Source organism: Chionomys nivalis, chromosome 19, assembly GCF_950005125.1.
Source record: "Chionomys nivalis chromosome 19, mChiNiv1.1, whole genome shotgun sequence".
NCBI lineage: Eukaryota > Metazoa > Chordata > Mammalia > Rodentia > Cricetidae > Chionomys > Chionomys nivalis.
The window spans coordinates 62,921,247-62,945,058 of record NC_080104.1 but is presented as its reverse complement, the minus strand read 5'-3'; the positions used below and the strand labels follow the sequence as shown (position 1 = coordinate 62,945,058).

General features: G+C 50.0%; 1 protein-coding gene and 1 long non-coding RNA gene across 2 annotated transcripts; one reads left to right on the top strand and one right to left on the bottom strand.

Annotated features, from left to right (window-relative positions):
* Positions 1–69: 69 nt before the first annotated feature.
* LOC130862380 (uncharacterized) lies at positions 70–23,748 on the bottom strand. The gene is made up of 2 exons (XR_009055633.1): positions 23,675–23,748; positions 70–729 (listed from the first exon to the last, which is right to left on the bottom strand). It is a non-coding gene; the product is annotated as an uncharacterized LOC130862380 (long non-coding RNA).
* LOC130862379 (class I histocompatibility antigen, Non-RT1.A alpha-1 chain-like) lies at positions 5,307–14,936 on the top strand. Its single transcript, XM_057751955.1, has 7 exons — positions 5,307–5,343; positions 5,487–5,561; positions 9,262–9,537; positions 10,348–10,623; positions 10,791–11,066; positions 11,170–11,255; positions 12,308–14,936. Exons 2-7 carry the CDS (start codon positions 5,510–5,512, stop codon positions 12,362–12,364), a joined length of 1,023 nt encoding a protein of 340 aa, XP_057607938.1. The 5' UTR covers positions 5,307–5,343; positions 5,487–5,509; the 3' UTR covers positions 12,365–14,936.
* Positions 23,749–23,812: the final 64 nt, after the last annotated feature.

The window sequence follows — 23,812 nt, the reverse complement described above, 5'->3', positions numbered from 1 at the left end:
GAATTCTAGGAGGGCAGTTTTCTCGTTTTCTCACGTGTTCCCAAGAGAAAAATATCAACAGACTCAGTATCAATTCATTATCCCCTCAATTTTATTTAAGTTCTGCTATGTCCCGGTCACAAGCTGGGGTCTCTGCACAGTCGCCATGGTAACTCATGTCCCAGGATGGTGATGGTCAGGCAAAGCTCGGAGGACCACATCTCCCAAATCCACCTTTAAGAATTTCTTTAAAGTTTATGTGCATGGGTATTTTGTCTGCATGTATGTCTGTAAACCGCTTGTGTGCCTGGCATCCTCGGAGACCAGAAGAGGTTATTATATCCCCTGGAACTGGAGTTAAGAGACGGTCATGAGCCCCCATGAAGGTGCTGGGAATTGAGTTCAGATCCCGTGGAGGGAGCAGCCAGTGCTCTTAACCACTGAGTCATCTCTCCAGTCCCACTCACCCACCTCTTGATATTACTGCACAGTGATTTCAATTCCTCCATTTCCTGCTAGTGTGAGCAGAGACAGCCTTGGCTTTGGGGACTCCGTACAAAGGTTTGGGGAGCCGGCCAGTCCCCTACGTAGTACCAAACGGGAAGGCAAGAGCAGTGGGGATTTCTTGGAGAACTCAGATGTAAAGTTGAAGTGCAGGTTGGATCTGGATAGGAAAACAAACATGAGTCTTGGCGTCTCCTTGGTCACCTCACCGAGTAAGGTCATGCGTTCCTCCTGTCTCCAGCGGACCTGTGTGCAAACACGTGACAAACATACATGTCAGCCCTTGCCTGTCCCTTCCCCTTCAAAAACCAACACCCAGAAAATTCATCAGTCACACGGTCACACACACACACACACACGCACGCACGCACGCACTTGGCAAAGAAGGAAGGAAGAAGGGGAGGAGAGAAACCTTGGCTTAGGAATTTATTAGCCTGCAAGGACTGAAGACAAACCCCACAGGGGGCGAGGGAGGACATGAAAGAACGGCTCTAGCCTCTCAACCTCACACTCTGCCCAGCTTTGCTGGGTCCAAGCTCCCTGCTGTCCCTAGAGCTGGTTCAGTGGGATAATGTGAGCAGCTATCTCAGCCCTGCCCCCAGGACATGCAGCCAGGCCAGGCTGTCACCCACAGTTGGCCTTCAGAGGCGGGAGGACGTAGACAGGAAAAGGCCCCCCTGCTGTGCAGGAACAGCAGAGCTTCCCTGGGAGAGCTGCCCCCTCCAGCCTCCTCAACTTTCACTCTCGTTTCTTGGTTAAGTTTCTTTTTCCCCACAGGCTGTCAGGAAATGATCTGTTTCCAAATCAGATCTCTCTAGAACTCTAGATACACCAGTTCAAGCTGTTTCCCGAGATCACTCATGCTGTAAAATATGCCTGCAGCTAAACCAGGGGGAAAGCCGAAGTCTGAGGGTGGGGGTGGGAGGAGTAAAGGAGGGAAGCCGCTCCATCCGCATGTTTAAACCCTTCTTCACTGTGTGTGTGGGGGGGTATGCGCAGGGGTAGTTGTGAGCTACCCAGCAGGGGTCCTGGGAACTGAACCTGGGTCCCCTGCAAGAGCTGTGCTCTCTCTCATAACATCTGAGCCATCTGTCCAGCCTTCCCTTTATCCCGGAAATAGCCACATGCCCAACTTCATTAATTCAAGTGCATCTGCTAACTCTACTTAATATTTGGGAACATCAGTCATGGCTTTTTGTTTTGTTTAAACGGGCTTTTGTTTTGTTTTGAGTTTTTGAGACAGGGTTTCCTGTGGCTTTGGCCTCAACTCCTCCCGTCTGGGCTCCACCTCCACGAGCACGTGCTGGGTGACAGGCTCAGCTTCACCGCTGGCACGGTTGGGCCACCATCCTCACATCCAAGTGCTTAGACAATCCGACCCACCACGCCCGGCTTGATACTGTACTCCTGAAGTCCACTCTGTTATTTCAAATACAGTATCACATGATTTTAAATGTCTGCTTCCCCCTTTGCTTCCTTTTCTTAGTTTCCTTAAGGTTTTAAAGTTAGGGCACAATCACAATGTGAAGGGCTTCACAGTGACATTCTCACCTTAGCATACCGCATCCATGGCAGTGACATTTTCACCTAAGCATACTGCATCCATGGCCACTGCCCTTCCGTCCCCGCTTCCCTGTCTCCTTCCTTTCCCCAAATGACCCCATTTCTACTTTCATGCACAAGGGTTTTAGCTGTTTTCTGACTTGTTTTGTGTGTGTGTTTGTGTGGGGGCACTTGGTCCTTAGGAATCACACTCAGCATCAGGCTCGGGGGTGGCTGCTTCACCCACGGAGTCATCTGGCCAGCTCAAGGGGTTTTTCCTGGGGGGAGGGTATTTATTTATTTCATTTTTCGAGTCATGGTCTTGCTATGTACACCAGGTTGGCCTCTCACTCACAGACATCCATTTTCCTCTACCTGCTGAGTGCTGGGGTTAAAGGCAGGCACCATCACACCTGTTTTTTTTTTAAGCATTTATTTTGTACGTATATTATGTAGATGCATGCATGACATAGAATATGTGTAGAGATCAAAGGCTAAGTTTAGGGAGCTGGTTCTCTCCTTCAACATGTGGTTCTGGGAATCAAACTGAAGTTGAGGTCATCAGGTTTGGTGGCAAAACTTCTTCCCCACCTGACCTCCTCAGAACCATCTCAGGGCCCTCCTGTACACGCTTTAGATGCCTACCTTCCCACCCCAAACTTAGCCCCTTAACAGGACTGGGAAACATCACCAGTCACAGGTTTAAAGAGTTAAGTGACATTACCCCCTTAGTTCCTGTTCACATCGTTCAATATTCTTCTGGAATACCAGTTAGACCCAGCAGTGGCCAACAGCAAAATCGCACGTTCCAGAGCTGGAAAGTTCAGAGCCTCAGAGCATGTGGGCTGCAGGAAGTGCCCAGAATTGGTCTCCCCACAGCCTGGGAGCTGAGAATGCACCAGTGAAAGCAGCTTGAACCCACCAGGGGCCTGTGAGATGGTTCTGTGGGTTAAAGTGCTGGCTTTGAAGCCCAACGATGACCTGAGTTTCCCTCCCCTGCCAAACAAACTGAAGGCTGTTACAGGCCACTGACGGAACTCCCTGCATCCAAAGGTGACTGGGGGGTCAGATGAAGGCTGGGACAGCTCCTGGTCTCTTCTCTCTGGCAAGAAAGACAGGACTCAGGGCCAAGAGCCCTCTCCAAACTCCTCTTCGAGGACCTGGAATTTCACCAAGTAAAAGTGGAAGGAGAGAACCAACTCTACAGATGAGCCCTGACCTCCACACACACTACTGCACATGTGCAACACACACGCACATGCCACAGCACACACACATGCCACAGAACACGTGCTGCACACACATACCACAGCACACACACGCCACAGAACACGTGCTGCACACACACGCCACAGCACTCACACGCCACAGAACACGTGCTGCACACACATGCACACACCACAGCACACATGCAACACACATGCACACACGCGCCACAGCACACACGCAACACAGCCCCATCAGCAATCCAACAGCAACAAATCAAAGCAAAACCACTTAAAAGCCTAGCCAGTTCTTGCTCTGCAGCTGGGTAAGAGACCAAAACCTAATCTAAGTCACAAGGAACAAGACAGCGAGGACCATTTATCACAACAGTCTTTCAATCAAACCCAAAGCCCACTGATAGGGCAGGCCAGCGTGCTCTGGGGAACCCCACCTCCAACGGCTGGAGTTTGGGATTGCGAGCAGGCCGACACACCCACCCAGCATCCAGCTCCAGTGTCCATGCTGGCACGGCAAACCCTAACCCTGAGCCATCTCCCTAGCCCCTCAATTTTTTTTTTTTTTTTAAAAAGATTTATTTAGGCCAGGCGGTGGTGACGCACGCCTTTAATCCCAGCACTTGGGAGGCAGAGGCAGGCGGATCTCTGTGAGTTCGAGACCAGCCTGGTCTACAAGAGCTAGTTCCAGGACAGGCTCCAAAACCACAGAGAAACCCTGTCTCGAAAAACCAAAAAAAAAAAAAAGATTTATTTATTATGTGTACAACATTCTGCCTCCATGTATGCCCACATGCCAGAGGAGGGCACCAGATCTCAGTACAGATGGTTGTGAGCCATCATGTGGTTGCTGGAGCATATCCCCCAGAATGGAGTTACAGACAGCTGTGAGTCACCTGCCATGGGGTTAGGAAACCAACTCAGGTCCTTAGGTGCTCTTAACCACTGAGCCACCTCTCAGATCAGATTTTGTAGGACCTTCACCTCTTATTCTCAAAGGGGCGAGAAGAAATTTCCTAGCAGAATGTTTTCCCAGGAAGATAGTGGCCTTCCCCTCTCCCACCCGGGAGATTCCGAGCACAAGGTCACTGAGCTCAGCCCAGACAGCCACCTGGTACAGGCTGATAAAGATGGCCTAACTCAGGAACAGTGGCCTTGCTCTAAGAACAAGGAGAAAGCTGACTTAGCAGGATGGGAGGGAGCAAAAGTCCTTGCAAACATGCCAAAGCAGCTTCAAAAAGCCTCTTTGTAGTTATGCCTTTAAAAGCTTACCCCACAGAGGAGATACAACTCCTCTCTCTACCTCGCTGTAACAGGGTCATTTGGAGACAGGGGTTCCAAACATGCTTATATTATGCTGATTAAACCTTGCTTATTACAGTCTGGGCCTCTCTGGTGGTCTCTCTTTGGGGGTCATAATCTAGGCACAACAATTTATGCTTTTGTTTTATGTGTATGTTTGCCTTCTCTACAAATGTACTCCACATAAATGCAGTAACCATGAAGGCCAGAAGGGAGCACCAGATCCCCTGGAGTTACAAAGGGTTGTGTGCCAGCAGGCAGGTGCTAGGACCTGAACCTGGGCCCTCTATAAGAATAGGAAGTGGGCCAAAACCACAGAGAAACCCTGTCTCGAAAAACCAAAAAAAAAAAAAAAAAGAATAGGAAGTGGGCCAGGAGATGCATTTGGGAGGGAGAAGCAGAGGCAGGCGGATCTCTGTGAGATCCAGGCAACCTGGTCTATAGAGTGAGTTCCAGTACAGCCAGGGCTATTTAGAGAAATTCTATCTCAAAAAAGAAAGGAGGAGGAGAAGGAGGAGGAGGAGGAAGAGGAGGAGGAAGAGAAGGAGGAAGAGGAGGAGGAAGAAGGGAGGGAGACAGACAGACAGAGACTGTTAACTACTCAAGAAGTAGTTAACTGTGCCACCCAGCCTATCTGCTCTGAAAGCAGCAGCGGACCAGAGCCGAGGAGGAGGCGGAGTCAAAGCAGCTCAAAAGTAAACAAGCTGGAGATGCTGGCAAGAGTGAGGGCTCAAACCGACCAAAGGACCGACTGCAGCAGCCAGTAGCCTGCTAGCCTGCAGTGCTCAGAGCCGGGGTGGGTGTGGGGGGCACATTTCCAGGCAAGAAGGCCCTCATCCTGGTGGGAAGCCCTGCCAGGACCCCTGAAAATAGACACACCCTTAAACCCCGCCCCTTTTCAGTTGCTAACACCCTCCTGCCTTCCTGGTTAAACCGCAGAGACATGGACTGCGCCTGACACCATGTGGGCTCTTATCCTCTGGTTCCTGAGTCGCCCCCCGGACAGCGGAGCCCGTGAGTTGTGTGGGGAAGGGAGTTTGTGCCGATTCATTGGGCAAATTCAAGGCAGGAATGACCCCAACCCCGACCTCCTCGGACTATTTTGCAGAAGGGCTGCACTTGGGAAATGAAGGTGGGGAGATTTGGAGTTCAAGGCCATCAGATACTTGGCAAATTCGAGGCCACACTGGGTCCTAAATTGAAGCTCAGGCCGGGCAGTGGTGGCACACACTTGTAATACCAGCACTTGGGAGGCAGAACCAGATCTCTGTGAGTACAGAGAGTGAGTTCCGGGACAGACAGCCAAAGCTACACAGAGTTTCTGTCTCAAAAACCGAGAGAGAGAGAGAGAGAGAGAGAGAGAGAGAGAGAGAGAGAGAGAGAGAGAGAGAGAGAGAATATGAATGAATGAATCTGGGAGAGCAGCGCGTGCCCTGAACAGCTGAGCCACCATGTGTTTCTGAACTTCATGTTTTTTTTGTTTTTTTTTTTTTTTTTTTGAGACAGGGTTTCTCTGTGGTTTTGGAGCCTGTCCTGGAACTAGCTCCAGGCTGGTCTTGAACTCACAGAGATACGCCTGCCTCTGCCTCCCAAGTGCTGGGATTAAAGGCGTGAGCCATCACCACCCAGCTGAACTTCATGTTTATTTAATAAGTACACATCGCCCACATTGTAGTTAACATCTGTGCAGATGTGGAGGTCAGAGGACAGCCTGTTTGGATTGGTTCTCTCCTTCCACCATCTGGGTGCTAGCCAGTGATGACAGGATACAAAGTGGCCAAGTGGGTACCTGTGGCAGACCCTGCCAAGGTATGCCGCCAAGAGAAGACACCACACGCAACAGATTTATAAGGGGAGAACATCCACAAGTTGGGGCACGAGAGAGGCAGGAAGTCAGGCAGACAGAGAGAGGACTATGCTTTAGTGGGGTGTTCACAAAAGGACATGTGCAGCTCCAACGGGGAACCACGCAGTAGCTGAAGTAGGTGAAGAGGTGAGGATCCTAAGACAGGAGAGAATGGAGGCTGAAAATGTAGCTCAGCTGGAAGCGTGTCTGTCCGGGTCTTGTGGTCCATCCCTCCTACCACAAGAATTAGAAACAGAAAGGTTGGGACAAAAGAGGGCTCGTGGGTGAGGCTCCAGCGGCTTTGGGTTCTAGAATGTTAGAGTTGGGGCAGCCTGGCTTCCTATCAGCTTTCTTCTATACAGAAAGACGCTGAATGGAGCCAAGAGCAGTGTCTCCCCTGTGACCCTGTAATCCCAGCATCGGGAGTCTGAGGTGGGACTGCTCTGAGCTCTAAGACTCTGCCCACCCCCAACACACACACACACACACACACACACACAAAACAACTATGGTATGTACCTCAGGGTGTAGGTGGCCAGGAAACTGTTGGGGGAGGTTGCTTGTTTGCTTCCCAGTCGCCCAAACTCATGAAATAATCACACAGAAACTATATTATTTACAATACTGTTTGGCCAATAGCTTACACATATTTTTTTTTTTTTTTTGGTTTTTTCGAGACAGGGTTTCTCTGAGGTTTTGGAGCCTGTCCTGGAACTAGCTCTTGTAGACCAGGCTGGTCTCGAACTCACAGAGATCCGCCTGCCTCTGCCTCCCGAGTGCTGGGATTAAAGGCGTGCGCCACCACCGCCCGGCGCTTACACATATTTTTAGCTAGCTTTTATATCCTAAACTAACCCATCTTCATTAATCTGTGTATCACCACATGGCTGTGGCTTACCAGGTAAAGTTCCGTCTGGTGCCTGTCTCTGGCACTGACTCCGCCTTCTTTCTCCCAGCATTCACTTTAGTGGTATCCATGCCCCACCCCACCCCCGCCCTCCACCACAGGCCAAAGCAGCTTCTTTATTCATTAACCAACACATATACACCAGGGAATCCCACATCAGGAAACCATCACAGTGTTCCAGACATCCTGCCTGAATAAAGAAAATGCCGCTCAAATGCCCAGACTATTTTTTTTTTTTTTTTTTGGTTTTTCGAGACAGGGTTTCTCTGTGGTTTTGGTTCCTGTCCTAGAACTAGCTCTTGTAGACCAGGCTGGTCTCGAACTCACAGAGATCCGCCTGCCTCTGCCTCCCGAGTGTTGGGATTAAAGGTGTGAGCCGCCACCACCGCCCAGCAAATGCCCAGACTTTGATACAATACAACGAATCTTACTCAGTCATCCAGTGGACTCTCATGCCATCTTTAAGCAAGATGAAATTACGGCATTGTGGGGAAGCAGATACAACTGGAATCAGGACACTAAGACACAAGCCCCAGAAAGGCAAATACTATATATTTTCTCACATCTGGAAATCCAGTTTAAAAAAAATGCTGTGTGTGCTGAACACGACAGTGCACACCTCTCACCACGACAGTGCACACCTCTCACCACGACAGTGCACACCTCTCACCACGACAGTGCACACCTCTCACCACGACAGTGCACACCTCTCACCCCAGCATCTGGGAGGTGGAGGCAGAAGGCCAGCCTCACACAGGGACTTTGTCTCAATAATAAATAAGAAAAAAATAAACATGAGATTATATACACCTGTGTGCAAGTGCCTTTCTATGAGGGGATTGCAAAACTAGACAGAAGGGAATCATGACAGGGAAGGAAGGAGTCAAGGAGACAGGAGAGGCAGATCACAGGGATAAAACAAGCAGCAGAAACTGACTTAACTAGGAGGCTGGAGAAGGAGCAGGCACGCAGGGCAGAGCGACAAGGGAGAAGCCTAGCGGCAGCGCTGCAGAGGCAGCTCACTGGCGGCTGCAGAGGGGGCTCACTGGTGAAGAGCATACACTGTTCTTGCAAAGGACGGGAGCTCAGTCCCCAGCACCCACACGGGGCAGCTCACAACCACCTGCAACTCCGCTTCCAGGGGATCCGACACCCTCTTCTGGCCTCCGTGGTGCCTGTGAAGTACCTGCACCGGCCAGAAGAGGACATCAGATCGCCCGAAACTAGAGTTCCAGCCATGTGGGTGCTGGGAACTACACTTGGGTCCTCTGCAAAAGCAACAGGTGCCATCTCTCAGTCCCTAAAGTAATATTTACAAAGAGAAAAAGTGTTTTGGGATGAAGATCAGTAAGAGAGCAACTCTCAAGCGCGTAGGAGTCCGGAGTTCAATCCCCAGCACTCAGCAAACAAAATGAAGCCTGTACCCAAACATAATGGTCCATATGCACAGATACTAAGATGAAACCCATTACTCTATAGTCTAAGTTTTTAATTTAAAACAAACATCTCCAGGCTCCAAAAACTACAGACAGGCTCCAAAAACTACAGAGAAACCCTGTCTCGAAAATAAAAAACAAACAAACAACAACAACAAAAAAAAAACAATAAAACAAACATCTCTAATATGGGAAGAACCAGCGGGGGATGGAGGGAGATCCTGCATTTCCTGACACACACCACATGCAGACAGCGCCCTGGGAGGCCAGATGTCAGAACTCCTGGAGCTGGAGGTCCAGGTAGTTTGAGGGGCCATGTGGGTGCTGGGAAGGGAGCTCAGGTGTTCTCTAAGAGTGACCAATGCTCTTAACCACTGAGCCATCTCTCCGGCCCCTTACACTTCTTCGTCAATTCTCGGAATCACCCTAGAGTACAGTGTGGAATTTGGCTCACTTGGTGGTGGGGCACACTCACCCCCCGACCCTCAGTCACTACCTCACACCAAACCCTGATTCCCACCTCAGGATCACACTCTCTGCTGTACGCGTACTCTGCTGTGAGTAACCCGGGCCCGGGAGTCCCTGCATTTTTTGCCACTGGCTTCGTAGATGGCCAGCCCTTCATCCACTATGACAGCGTCCGCATGAAGGCAGAGCCTGCTGTTGACTGGCTGAGGGAAAATCCAAGTTACTTTGCTGATGAGACTCAGGTCTTCACCAACCGGATGAAGATTTTCCAGCTAAGCCTGAGAAACATAGAGCAGTACTACAACAGCTCGGGGGCCCAGAGCCGGCGAGCAGGTGTGTGCCTGGAGGGGGTGGGGGGACAGGAGGCCCTCAGTGTCCTGACAGACTGTAGCAATCTGTGTGACAGTCATGTGTCTGGAGTCACAGATCTAGAAGCTCACATGCAGTACTGAGCGTTTGTCCTTAAAGTGCTTGCTTGCAGCATCTCTGGGAAAGCACTCATGGGGGTTGGGGGACCTTGTGACTCCAAGCCAGGCAGTCTCAGTGACAGCTGACTTTGAAATTCATTAGAGAATTCTGCAGCATAAAAGCTTGTTTTCTTGCTGGTCAGTGGTTGGTTTGGTTCAGTTCGTTTTGTTTTTGTTGTTTGTTGGGTTTTTTGTTTTGTTGTTTTTTGAGACAGGGACTCACGGAGTCCAAGCTGGCCTCTAATTCACTATGTAGCTGAGGATGACCTGCCAGCACCTCCCGCTTGCAGGGTTCCAAGTGTGTACCCCCCACCCCACCCCCCAGTCAGTGCTCATTCTCTAGAACCTCACGGAGAAGCACTGAGCACAGTGCGTCCTTCACCCATCCCCGGGAGGTGACGCCTGGACTCGGGGCTGCTAGCACAGGAGTCCTGTGGGCTGCACTCTGGGTCCTCCCTCCCTGGCCAAGGCTCTTTACTGTGACCTGAAGCAGTGCAGGCCTGGCCCCGACAGAGCTGGCAGCACTGAAAGGATCAGTGGTCAGACGATATGATCTAGAACGCGAACACCCTCTAAGGAGAACCCAAGGAATCCCATGGCAGTTAGGGTAACAGGGGCCATAGTGGAGAGAGTGGCCTGGGGAAGTCCTCTCTGGCCACTGACATGCTTGCTCTAGGCCCTCACACCCTCCAGTTCACATACGGCTGTGAGATGCGGGATGACAGAAGTGCCACAGGACACTGGCAGTACGGCTATGACGGCAGCGACTACCTGACCTTGGATCTAGACTCCATGCAATATATAGCAGCCACGTCCATCGCTGACCACACCGTGCGGAAGTGGGAAAACAATGAGTACTGGCTGGAGAGAGAAAAGAGCTACTTGGAGAAGGAATGCCTCCTGTGGCTGAAGAAATACTTGACCCTCGGAGGAGAGAACTTCAACCGAACTGGTAAACAAACCCCCCCAAGCCCAGCCCTCCTCCATGTGGCCAGTGGGGTGGAGAGCTCCCACGGCCCCTCCAGCACAGGGATGGAGGGAGGCATCCGGACCCCATGGCCTTTCCCACTGGAGACATGAAACTGCGTTCACCACCGTCTACCTATCTGTTTACTGCAGACCCTCCCCAGATAAGAGTAACCCGCCACCCCAAACCTGAAGGAGATGTCACCCTGAGATGCTGGGCCCTGGGCTTCTACCCAGCTGAGATCTCCCTGACTTGGCAGCTGGATGGGGAGGACCTGATCCAGGAAATGGAGTTTGTGGAGACCAGACCTGCAGGAGACGGAACCTTCCAGAAGTGGGCAGCTGTGGTGGTGCCTTCCGGGGAGGAGCAGAAATACACATGCCATGTGCAGCATGAGGGGCTGCCGGAGCCCCTGATCCGAAGATGGGGTAAGGAGGGAGTGGGGGCACAGAGCCTATTACCAGGGAAAACAAAAGCCCTCTGGAGAGGCTGAGCAGGGCGAGGCCCTTCAGCTTTCTTTTCCCTTTTCAGAGCCTCTTCAGTCCACCACCACAGTGCCCTGGAGTGCCCCCGTGTTTGTTTTCCTGACACTTGCTGTCACCTACTGCACACTGAAGGTAGGAAAAGGAGGTGCGGGTGCCTATGTTGGAAGGAGTGCCAAGAGTCAAGTTGTAACTCCTGCCATGGCCCAATGTGCCGACACTCTATGCTGTAGAAAAGGCTGGGAGGGTCCTGGCTGGAGGCTGATAGGTGAGACTGTAACCATGACACTGTCAGAGGTGCCAGCACCAACGGCAGCTGCTGGGACGGCTGCGCCGGGACTCCAGGACCAGCAGCACCTGTGGGAAGTGAGCCTACTTCTCTGGGATGAAATGTATCAGGCTCTCCCTCAAATGCCTGCATTTCTTAGAGGAGATTACACAGAAAGCAGCCAGGCCCCCAAGTGAATCAGTGAATCTGAGAGAAGTATGGGATGAAAACATTTTGTGTGTGCGTGCACACACATGTGCACATGCATGCATATATGCACAAATGTGCAACTATATGAGAATTACAGCCTTTACTATGCATATGTGCATCTGTTTACAAGTGCATGTATGTGCATCTGTTTACAAGTGCATGTATGTGCATCTGTTTACATAAGCATGCATGTGTGTCTGTTTGCGTAAGCATGTATGTGCGTCTGTTTTCAAGTGCATGTATGTGCATCTGTTTACATAAGCATGTATGTGTGTTTACATAAGCATGCATGTGCGTCTGTTTACATAAGCATGTATGTGTGTCTGTTTACGTAAGCACGTATGTGCATCTGTTTACATAAGCATGTATGTGCATATACATTTTGCTCTCGGATATCCTCACAGTTAACTTCATGCTGGCTGCTCCTACAGGTCAGAAGCACAGGTTGGGATGGAGGCTGAAGGGAACTAGTCCTCACCATTCCACAAGCTGAGACTTGGCCCACCATTTATAGGACTCTCCCTTAATGTATACTTTGCCACAAGTACAGCTTAATTTCTGTGGTACTTTGAGTTAAAATGGCATCGTGCACTCATAGGGCCTGGCATTAATGGGAGGTGTGACCTTGTTGGATTAAGTGTGGCTTTGTTGGAGGCAGAGGCAACCATTCTCTTGGATTCCTTCTTCCCAAATCTCTTTCTCAAAACAGTTTTGGAAGAAGATCTACATTTGCCCTTTGCGATGCAGAAGAGAAGAACCTTACTGAGACGTTCCCTTAGAGAGGTGAACAAGACTAGACCGAAGAAGCAACAACTTTTCTCCGGAGCTGGAGAAGATGGCTACATTTCTGCAAGAAGTAACATCTTGGGCCACAGAAGCCGATAGCTCTTCTAGGATGTTCCCTTAGGGGAACAGAGCAGAGCTCAGCTGCAGGGGCGCTGGAGAGGAGCAGGATTGATATATCCTGTGGGGATACCATTCCCACTGCACCCCAGCTTCAGGTAGCTGGCTTCCCAGCGAGTCAGGACACCTTTCCCTCAAGGGCTGAATGTTGCTGGAGAGAGGGCCTGCTTGTTCGTCCTGGCCACTCGGCTAGCTTAGCTCCAAAATAACCACACAGAAATTGTATTAATTAAATCACTGCTTGGCCCATTATTTCTAGTCTCTTACTGGCTAACTTTCACATCTTGATTTAACACATTTCTATTAATCTGTTCATCACCACGTGGCAGTGGCTTACCGGGAAAGATTCGGCATGTCTGTTTCTGGAGGCTCCATGGCGGCTCCCTCCTCCTCCTCCTCCGCCTTTCTTCCTCCCAGCATTCAGTTCTGTCTTCCCTGCCTACCTAAGTTCCGCCCTATCAACTAGGCCAAGGCAGCTTCTTTATTCATTAACCAGGGAAAGCAACACACAGACAGAAGGCCCTCCCCGTCCCACACCAGCTGGGCTGTCCACCCTCCCCCCTCCCACACCAGAAGGCCCTCCTATCAGCTGGGCTGTCCTGCTGAGGCTCTAGGTTCAGGCATCTTTGCAGCCCCGGAGCTGTAACACTCACACTCCCTTACAAAGGCTCTCAGCTTGAGCTGAAGAGATGGCTCAGAGGTTAAGAACACTGACTGCCCTTCCAAAGGTCCTGAGTTCAGTACCCAGCAACCACATGGTGGCTCACTATATTTCTATATGGTGTGGCAGCCAGCCTCTGAAGCCATAGTCAGTATCTGAGGATGGACACGTAGCCTACCAGACAGGCCTTTGCAACCTAACAAAAGGTCAGGATGTGGTTTTGCTCCTTTCTTTGTAATTTGGAGGATGCCTGATAGAGATGCCGATTCAAACCTGTGTGACAGCCAGCATACACAGGTAGATGTGGACATGACGGAAAGCCATTCACCTGGTTACCTAGGAAACAGAATGCTAATATATTTTCCCCTTGGTTAAGTTTTGGTATAAAGACTGTTTGGAGAATAAACGAGAAAATTCTTCAGGACATGAACTCAGGATTTCATGAGGGACCACTGAGAATCTCCCTCCTGATAAAACCATGTGAGTTGTGTATTTCTGCGTCTCCAAGCCGGTCCAGAGAGAGAGAGTTTATGTTGGGGTCTGGTCGAGAGAAAATAATTTACTGTCCGGGCTAGCACCGGACCCCAACAGCTCACAATTATCTGTAATAAGACCTGGGGCCCCTTCTTGCATACAGGTATACAGGCATACATGCAGAAGGAACACTGCATAATAAATAAACTCTCAGCTCCTTCCCTAACATCATGTCTGCCTGCACACAGCCATGCTTCTTGTGTTGTTGTGGGGTATTATTTTAACTGTGTAAACACGTGTCAAATACATTTGCTTATGCTGCATTTGTTTAACAATGTACAGATATGTGTTGGCAGTGAGTGAATTACCTTGTAAGAGCCCAAAATATGTCTGTGCATCCTGTACGAGACGTAAAGGCCCTGAAGAACTGGGGAAACAGCCAGCAGCTCTTCTTTCACAAAGGCCCAAGGGAAGGAGAAAGAGTGTGTGCCTGGAAGTGAAGGCTGGCCAGGAGCATTTACTCATATGTTCACAGCTCACATACAATGTAAGATTGAACCTTAAACCGAATATTGGCTCATGATAATTACACTTGGGAATTCTAGAAGCAGATAAAGGTTTTAGGCTCAAAAGAAGATACACACAGCCAGGTGGTGGTGGCATGTGCCTTTAATCGCAGAACTCAGGAGGCAGAGACAGGCAGACCTCTGTGAGTTTGAAGCCAGCCTGGTTTACAGAGCTTCAGGACAACCAGGGCTACACACAGAGAAAACACACACGAAGGCATTTTTACATACTAACAAGGCAGAAAATATGCAGCTTTTGACCACTGAGCCATCGCCCCCATATCATAGAGTACAAAAATGACTAACCATGTCTCCTGTTCCTCATCAGTTCTAAAGGTCAGAAGTGTCCATCTGGCTTGTCTGCCTCATCTTATAACAACTGGGAATGAGACGTGGGCTTTCTGGAAGAGCAGTGCACACTCTTCACTGCTGAACCATCTCCCTGCCCCTAACAGTTCTGGTCTCTGCTCACTGGGCTTTTATGCTAACAGGCACTGTTGGGGAATATTATTTTGGGGTGTTGCTTTTGTTTATGCTGCATTTGTTTAACTCTGTGAAGCTGTGATTCTGTCTAAAACACCTGATGGTCTAATAAAGATCTGAAAAACCAATAGCGAGGCAGGAGAAAGGAGAGGCGGGGCTGGCAGGCAGAGAGAATGGATAGAAGGAGAAGAAAGAAGAAGAGCAGGGAGAGAACAAGGAGATGAGGACATCGGGGCCCAGCCACCCAGCTACACAGCAAGTCACGGAGAAAGAAGAAAGGTATACAGAAATAGAGAAATATAAAAGCCCAGAGACAAAAGGTAGTCAGGATAATTTAAGATAAGACAAGCTGGCAAGAAACAAGCCAGGTTAAGGCCGGAATTCATAACTAAGAATAAGCCTCTGTGTGATTTATTTGGGAGTTGGGTGGCGAGCCCCTCAAAATGCCAAAAGAGGAAAACATTCCAAAACAAAGCACCATGTACTCTGGATCTCATCACGTGTCCTGGCAGCCAAAAGAATCATCCTTGGACTGACTCTCCTGAAAGTCACCAGCTAGTGGCTCCAACAGTCCTTGGCTCGAGACCCTGCCCTCTACCAAAGCCAACAGCTTAGCGTGCTCTCTCTCCTACACCTGCCTTTTCCGGGACACCTCTAGTCGCTGGTCCTTGTTGGTTGGCCCAGGATGCTCGCCCCCTTCATACCCAGAATTCCATCTGCAAATCCCAGTTGCCATGAAAAGTAATATGTGTTGGGTCATTTTATGTTAACTTGACACAGGCTGGAGTCATCTGGGTACCATATTCTGCCTATGAAACAGCGGGGGACTTTGCTGCTACCTCTGAATCTCTTAGTCACAGCCTGGGAATGACTAACGGCCTTTGAGGTGGGGACAGGCTTATCACACTGGCGCACACGGTGCTAAGCAGAGCCCACTTGTGAAGAACTGACATATCAAGAAACCATGCCAGGCCCTTCAAAGAGGTTTCGGGAAGAAACCGACTCTGAGCAAGGCCCTGCAGTGTGGAATTCCCCATGCTAGAGGTCACAGAAGTAGGAAGTCACGGAAAGTGAGTCTTGACAAAGGGAGGATGTGAGACAAGCTCTTCATGAGGTACACAGTTCTCTCCTCCTACCACGAGCACGGTCAGACTGGAGGCAGAGCCCTGACTCCACGAACCATTTCACCAGCCCCCTCTAACTGTGACTGAAAGGCCCTGTCACAGACGCACTTCACATCAAAGGACACAAACTGACCACGACTGAAGTCGTGGGATTATGTTCCACAGAACAGAGGTGGCCATGTTAATATCAGAGCAAGGAAACTTCGAAGGCCGCTGTGGGGTCACACGATAGTGATCCCAGCTCTCCGGAGGCTCAACCTCAAGGATATTCAGTCTCTGAGGCCAGAATCCTCCTCACACCAAAGCCAAAGACACTTCCGATAGTACAGCCACAGGGGCTAGAGAACGGCTCAGTGGGGTTAAGAGCCTGTCTTGCTCTTGCAGAGGCCCCAGTGCAGCTCCCAGCACCTGAACAGAGCGAGCAGCTCACGGCTGCCTGTAACTCCAGCTCCGGGGAATTCAATGCCCTGCCCTCTTCTGGCCTTTCCGAGCATCCCTGAACATGTGTTTACACATGTACATACATACACAAAAATAAGATTTTAAAACAGTATAGATCTCTGTGCTGTATGAGCACTAAAACCCACAACAAAACACTAGCCAACGAAACTCTGTAAACAAAATGCCACCACAGTGAACTGAGCAGCACATCAGAAGACTTTCGTACTACGACAGTTATGGCTTGAGTGTAAAGTGTCCCTCACACAGAGGAGCTGGTCTCAAGCTCACTCACTGTACAGTTGAAGGTGACCTTAAACTCTTGGCCCTTCTGCATTCACCTCCCACGTGTGGAACTGACACCCCCATATTGGGCTTTCCCCAAGTCTTAAAACCTTTTCCTTGATTTCCGTCACCATGTCTGCTGGCTTTGCCTTGGTCTCTAGAGACCTTCTACTGTAATGTTCTAAAAACTTCTTTTCTCTTTTTTCTTCCAAGATAGGGATTATCTGTGAAACAGTCCTGGCTGTCCTGAATGCGCTCTGCAGATCCACCTGCCTCTGCCTGCCCAGTGCTGGAATTAAAAGCGTGCGCCACCAGCACCTGGCTAACTCTTGTTCTTGATGTGACAGCTTCTCACAAGCAGGATGTGGGTGCCCCACCAGCACTCAAGCAAGCGTGTTGCCCACACACACACACAGGTACCACGTGTGCTGGTCCTGCTGTGCCCTGGTAGCTGGGTGTGCCTGTGAAGCTTAGAGCCAGGCAGGTTCTCCAGTCTCCATTTCCTAGTCTGTTGCTGGGTCTGCTGTTCTACACCACACCCTTGCTACTCAGGAAACCAAGCAAATGCACAGGCTGAGCCCCTATGGGTGGAACCTTACAATGGCAGCAGAAGTAAAGCTCCCTTAGGTGGTGTCTGGCAAGCATCTTGTTCACAGTGACGTGATGCAATGAGCAAGAAGCACAGCATGGGAAGGGACCCGCAACATACAAGTCATCCATGTGACACACTGAGAGGGCGAAGGAAAACACGATCACTTTTAACACACGGTACGAAAAAGGCATGACAGGAGGCTAGAGATGGCTCCGCAGTTAGGAGAGCCTGCAGTTCTTCCAAAGACCAGACTTCAGCTCCCAGCACCCAAGGTGGATGGCTCCCAACCACCTGTAACGTCAGTTCTAGGGGACCCCACTGACCTCTTCTGCTTTCTCAGGCACCTGTACGCAAGTGGTACGTGTATATATACACCTACCCACCCATACACACACACACTTTATTTTTGAAACAGTCTCACTATGTAGCCTTGACTAACCTGGAACTCAATACACAGACCAAGATAGCCTTGAACTCATAGTCACCAGCCTCTGCTTCCCAAGTGCTAGAATTAAAGGGTGTGCCACCATGCTCAGACTTATTTAATAATTAAGAATTTTTAAAAAGGGAACTGGAGAGATGGTTCAGTGGTTAAGAGCACTGGCTGCTCTTCGAAAGGACCCAGGTTCAATTCCCAGCACCCACAAGGCAGCTCACAACTGTCTGTAACTCTAGTTCCAGAGGATCCAACACCCTCACAGAGGCATACATACAGGCAAAACACCTAAAATAATCTTTAGAGAATAAGAAAGGAACAAGGTGGAAAAGTGATTGAGAAAGACATCCTGACACCAACGGTTAGCTCCCACATGCGCCTGCGGGAGAAAGCACGTGCACACACACAGAGACACACACAAACACACACTAATACACTCAGACACATGCACCTGAGGGGGAAGCACGTGCACACACAGGCACACACACGTAATAATACACTCAGACACATGCACCTGTGGGGGAGAAGCACGTGCGCACACACACACACACAAATACACTCAGACACATGCACCTGTGGGGGGAAGCACACGCACACACAGACACACGTAATAATACACTCAGACACATGCACCTGCAGGGGGAAGCATGTGCACACACACGCAGACACACGTAATAATACACTCAGACATATATGACTGCTCAGACCAGCCAGCAGTCTGCAAAGCCAGGGATTTACACATGAAAGATAGCGCTGAACCCTGACGCTGTGTTTTTATTTCTTCTGGTTTTTGAGACAGGGTCTCTTGTAGCCCTGGCTGTGCTAGAGCTCGCTATGTAGACCAGATTGGGGTCAAACTCATAAGAGTGCAAATCTGCATCTGCCTCCTGAGTGCTGGGACTAAAGACAAGTGCCACAATGCTTGACTATGCTGTATTTTTACAAACTAATTCAAAATGGATCAAAGTCCTAGAAAAGTAAAACTATATAGTCGTAGGGGAATCTCTGTGAGTTCAAGGCCGACCTGGCCTACATAGTGAGTTCCAAGACAACCAGGATTGTCACACAGAAGAACCCTGTCTTGACAGACAGACAGACAAATGAAATAAGACTATGAAGTCTTTAGAAGAAAACATGGAAGGAAAGATATGGTGACCCGTGCGGTAGTGGCCCAGAGTGGCCATAGTAAATACCAATTATCAGCTTGATTAGATCAAGAAACACCTGGGGGGCTGGAGAGATGGCTCAGTGGTTAAGAGCATTGCCTGTTCTTGCAAAAGACCTGAGTTCAGTTCCCAGCACTCATGAAGGGCAGCTCACAACGGCCCACAATTCTGGTTCCAGAGAATCTAACGCCATCTTCTGGCCTCCACTGGCACTGCAGGCACATGGTACACACACAGACAGGGAGGCAAACACTCATTTTAAAAGACAGCCATTTTGCCGGGCGGTGGTGGCGCACGCCTTTAATCCCAGCACTCGGGAGGCAGAGGCAGGCGGATCTCTGTGAGTTCGAGACCAGCCTGGTCTACAAGAGCTAGTTCCAGGACAGGCTCCAAAACCACAGAGAAACCCTGTCTCAAAAAACCAAAAAAAAAAAAAAAAGACAGTCATTTTAAAAAGAGAAACACGTGGGTGTTAATGCTATTATTACTCAGCCTTAACAATAAATGGGAGGTTCACACAAGGGCGACCTGAGGCTGTCGGGTGCTGGTGGGAGGCAGAATCGAGAGGTTTCTGTTTAACGGGTACAGAGTTCAGTTTTACAAGGTGAAGAAGTTCTGGGAGCAGACAGTGGGAATGGTCACACAGAGACATGGTGGACTCACTGCCACTGACGTGTGCACTAAAGTCATTAATCTGAAGAAGCGTGTTTATTATTTAAAGTACTAAGATAGTGCGCTAACATCCATCATTGTTTTATTTTGTACAGCTGATACATCTGCTAGGAATTTGACACAGGCGCCAGGTGCACACGTGAAGGCAAATGACAGCTTGTCCACAGTGTGGGCACAAGAGACTGGACTTCCATCAAGACTGGTGACGCGTGCCTTTGCCCACTGAGCGATCTCTCCAGCCCTCGTTCCCCAGTTGTCTGTTCCCTCACTTCCATCTAAGCAAACCTAGGAGTCAAAGGACAGCAGGAGATGGGGACGTCCCTGCATAATATAGTCTACAACATAGCGATTTAGGGAATTAATTAGCATCAAAAGAGAAAAGGAAAAACATCAGGGAGCAGAGGTGCGGCTCTCCTCACAGGTGTTTGGGGCCCCCATGCCACTCACGATGCCAATCACGGTGCCCTGGTGTCCACCCGTGCTGCCTCTGCACCTGCCGGGGATCCTGACATGGTGACACAGACTTTGATTCCTGTACAACCCAAGTCGCTCGCTTGCTCACTCCCTCCTCTCCCCCACTCTGCTGATGTTTTCCACTACCAACAGTGCCAGGCATAGGATACTGTGACTATTGTGACATTTCAGTGAACTTCGTGGGTTAAGTCAGGAATTCCCGAGCGTCTCAGGCACCGTTCCATTGCTGTGAAGAGACACCACGACCAAGGCAACTCGTAAATAAAAGAACAGCCTTAACTGGAGGCTTGCTTACAGTTTCAGGGGGTGAGAGGCCATTATTGCCACGATGTGCATGCAGGCAGACACGGAACTGGAAGAGTAGCTGAGAGTTTTATATCACGATCCACAGGCAGGACAGAGGGACACACACCCTCCAAGGCCACACCTTCAGCTACTCAGCTGAGCCCATGGGCCACAGAGTGATGCAGCCAAATGAATAGATTACAGGTCGGAAAAGACCTATGAATGTGTCCATTGCTTTTCGAAGTACTGACACAAAGTGCCTCAGAAAAACAAGGAAAGGTTTAAAAAAAAAAACAACCCACCATGGAAGAAGTGTTCCTCCTGGCTCCCCCTCTGAGAAGATGCAGCCCACCACAGCAGGGAAGGCAAAGCAGTGGTCACAATGACACTGTCAATCAGGAAGCAGAGAGTGATGAGCGCTCCTGCAACCCAAGCCCAAGGGAGCCGGCTAATCCAGCAACAAGCCTAGCTGGCCCAGATGCCCCCGCAGCCTCAAGCCTCTGCCGCCCCAGCGCTGGCTGGGGTTACATGTGGCCACCATGCCATGTTTTTCACATGGGTTCTGGGAATCTGAAATCAGATCCTCATGATAACAGAAAAGGCATTTTTACCGACTGAACTATCTGCTTGGCCCAGTTTGCTCATTTATGTGATGAAAAAACTGCAGGGGCGGGGCTGGAGAGATGGTTCAGAGGTTAAGAGCACCAGCTGCTCTTCCAGAGGTCCTGAGTTCAATTCCCAGCAATCACATGGTGGCTCACAGCCATCTATAATGAGATCTGGCGCCCTCTTCTGGCCTGCAGGTGTACATAATAAATAAATCTTAAAAAACGAAACTACAGAGACTGAACATGAGCTGCAAAGAGACAATATAGACAAAGACTCCCCCCAGCACAGAGAAGAGCAAAGTGGGGGGAGACAGCCGAGGTTCTGAGCGTTTGCTGCTAGTAGGCCGGGTAGGTGTGGGGGTGCATTCCTATAAACACAGCTCCCTGAGGGCTGGGGCAACCCTAGGTTACACGGTGAATAAGTGATAATTCTGGCAGAAATAACCATTTAAGACAGGAAGTGAGACAAAACAGGCATTAATCCTGTGAAGACACATTCAAAGAAAGATAAAATCAAAGCTGTGAAAGACTGGTTGCTTCTCGCCAGAATTCTGATCAGACATCCTTCACCCCCAGCAGGCTGGACTGAAGAGTGACAGGGCTGTGCTCTGGGGTACCCGCCAGGCCTCTGTCCCTGCCGCCCAGGCAGTCTGACCTGACCCCAGACCGGCTCACACTCAACCTCCTATCGGAGGCTGCCCTCTAGTGGACATTTTGCTAATTCAAGACTATCTCCTTGCACTTTTTCCTTGTTCTTTTTTGGTGTTTAAGACAGGTTTCTCTGCGTAGCCTTAGCAGTACTGGAAGTCACTCTGTAGACCAGGTTGGCCTCAAACTCAGAGATCCATCGCTGAGTGCTGGGATTTCAAACCTTACAGTCTCGAGCTTTACAAGTCCCTTGACCACTGTGGCAGGGCATTGCCTGCCTCCCAGACTCACTGTGACTCCACCTCCCAGGGTCCCAAAGTCAAGAACAGTGTACAGCGACCGCTGCTAGGTGGCACCAGACTGCCTGGAGTTGTTAACCTGCACCACAGGCTGGACTTGCTGGCACCCCCCAGTGGTACAAAATTAGTGGGGTGCCATCACTCAACCCCATCAGTGCCCAGCAGCTTCAGTGGCAAAACCAACACCATAAACCATAAGGAAAACGTAGAATGAGGTGGACCCCACTCTCTCCCAGCTCTCAGGAAGCCAGATGGGAAGGGTCATTAGGGGGTACGACCAAGAGGTTCAATACGGCGACCGTTTTATCGGGGCATCCACCAGAAAACACTCTGGGCTGCTGTAACTATACACCCGTGCATGCCAGGGCCTGGCTCCTATCACCACATGGACCTTAAAAGTGGATGGCATCACCTAGAGGTGACAGATGTGATGGGAGGGGGACTGGTCCCTCTCTCTCCAACCAGAGAACACGGGACGCGGAACAGGGAAGGGGTGGGGAACGATGAGCAAATTCCTGCCACTCTTTACTGTAACCGTCTCCTTCCAAGGCATCCTCATTATCAGCCTAGGAGCAAAAAGAAGTGTGGGGATGGGCCTGGCACAGTTAACCCCTGCAAACACCTGTAAAGCAAGATGTTCCCTGAAAGGGGAGGAAGGGAGCAGCAGGCCAGGTTCTCCATCGGTCTCCTTAGCAGACGAGCACAAGGCATAGTTAACGGGCACAGCAACACCAGCACTGCTAGGTAAGAACCCAGGTCTAGCTCGTAGCTGTGTCTGCCCAGTGGTGCTGCACACCTTTAATCCCAGCACTTGGGAGGCAGAGACAGGTGGATCTCTGTGAGCTTGAGGCCAGCCTGGTCCACAGAGCCAGTTCCAGAACAGCCAAGTCTACAAACAGAAACCGTGCCTCAAAAAACAAAAAAGTAAAAACAAATTTGTTCACATTGCATTTTAAAAATGCCCCTCCCAGGGGGCTGGAGAGATGGCTCAGAGGTTAAGAGCATTGCCTGCTCTTCCTAAAGGTCCTGAGTTCAATTCCCAGCAACCACATGGTGGCTCACAACCATCTGTAATGGGGTCTGGTGCCCTCTTCTGGCCTGCAGGCATACACACAGACAGAATATTGTATACATAATAAATAAATAAATAATTTTTAAAAATGCCCCTCCCTTTCCTATTTTTTTTACAGTTAAATAGATTGTGAAAATACCTTTTCACAATGCATAGAGTGTATTTTGTTCATATCCACCCCGCCATACCCCCCACTCCTACTGATCATCTCTCTCATTTTTTTTTTCCTTTCTTCTTTTATTTTTTCTCTTGAGACAGAGTTTCTCTGTGTAACAGTCCTGGCTGTCCTGAAACTCACTCGGTAGACCAGGCTGGCCTCGAACTCACAGAGATCCACCTGTCTCTGCCTCCTAATATTAAAATAGCTGGTTTTTTTTTTTTTTTTTTTTTTTGAGACAGGGTCTTACTATGTAGCCCTGGCTGGTCAGGAACTCGTAGCCTCACACAGCGATCCGAAGGCGCCCTCCATCTCCGCTCTGAGGAAGTTTTTCACTGTCCAATAGGGCTAGATGGGCCGGCCGAGCGGGCCCGCCCCTTCCTCTCAGCTGTTTTCAAACACAAGTCACCGCACTCCGCTATCTCACGTGATTTCTACGATCTGCTTCCCAAGCGCTGGGCTACGAGGCAAACCCTTCACCGACCGAGCAGCCCCCGCCGCCCGAGACAGTGTACTCTAAAACGCCATGTTACGTACTTCAAAGACGAGCAAGTCTGACAACTAGACCTAAAAAGGGGAAGCTGGGGAAAATGAAAACTTGGGCCGGGAGAACAAAATCAAAAGTTCTAGAGAAAGCGCTCCAAGTTGGAAAGCCTTGAGGTCTGTACTCCTTTCTTGTTTAGATGACCAAAGATCCTGACAAGAACCGATTTTAAAGCTTGTTTTGGCTTACCGTTTAAGACGGGACGCACGGAGCTCGCCATGGCCACCATTCCAGACCGAAGCTGGCCTCACCCCACCCTCCAGTGACCTACTTCCGTCGGCGCGGCTCCACCTACCCACTAAAGGTTCCGCTAGACGGCTACCCGCG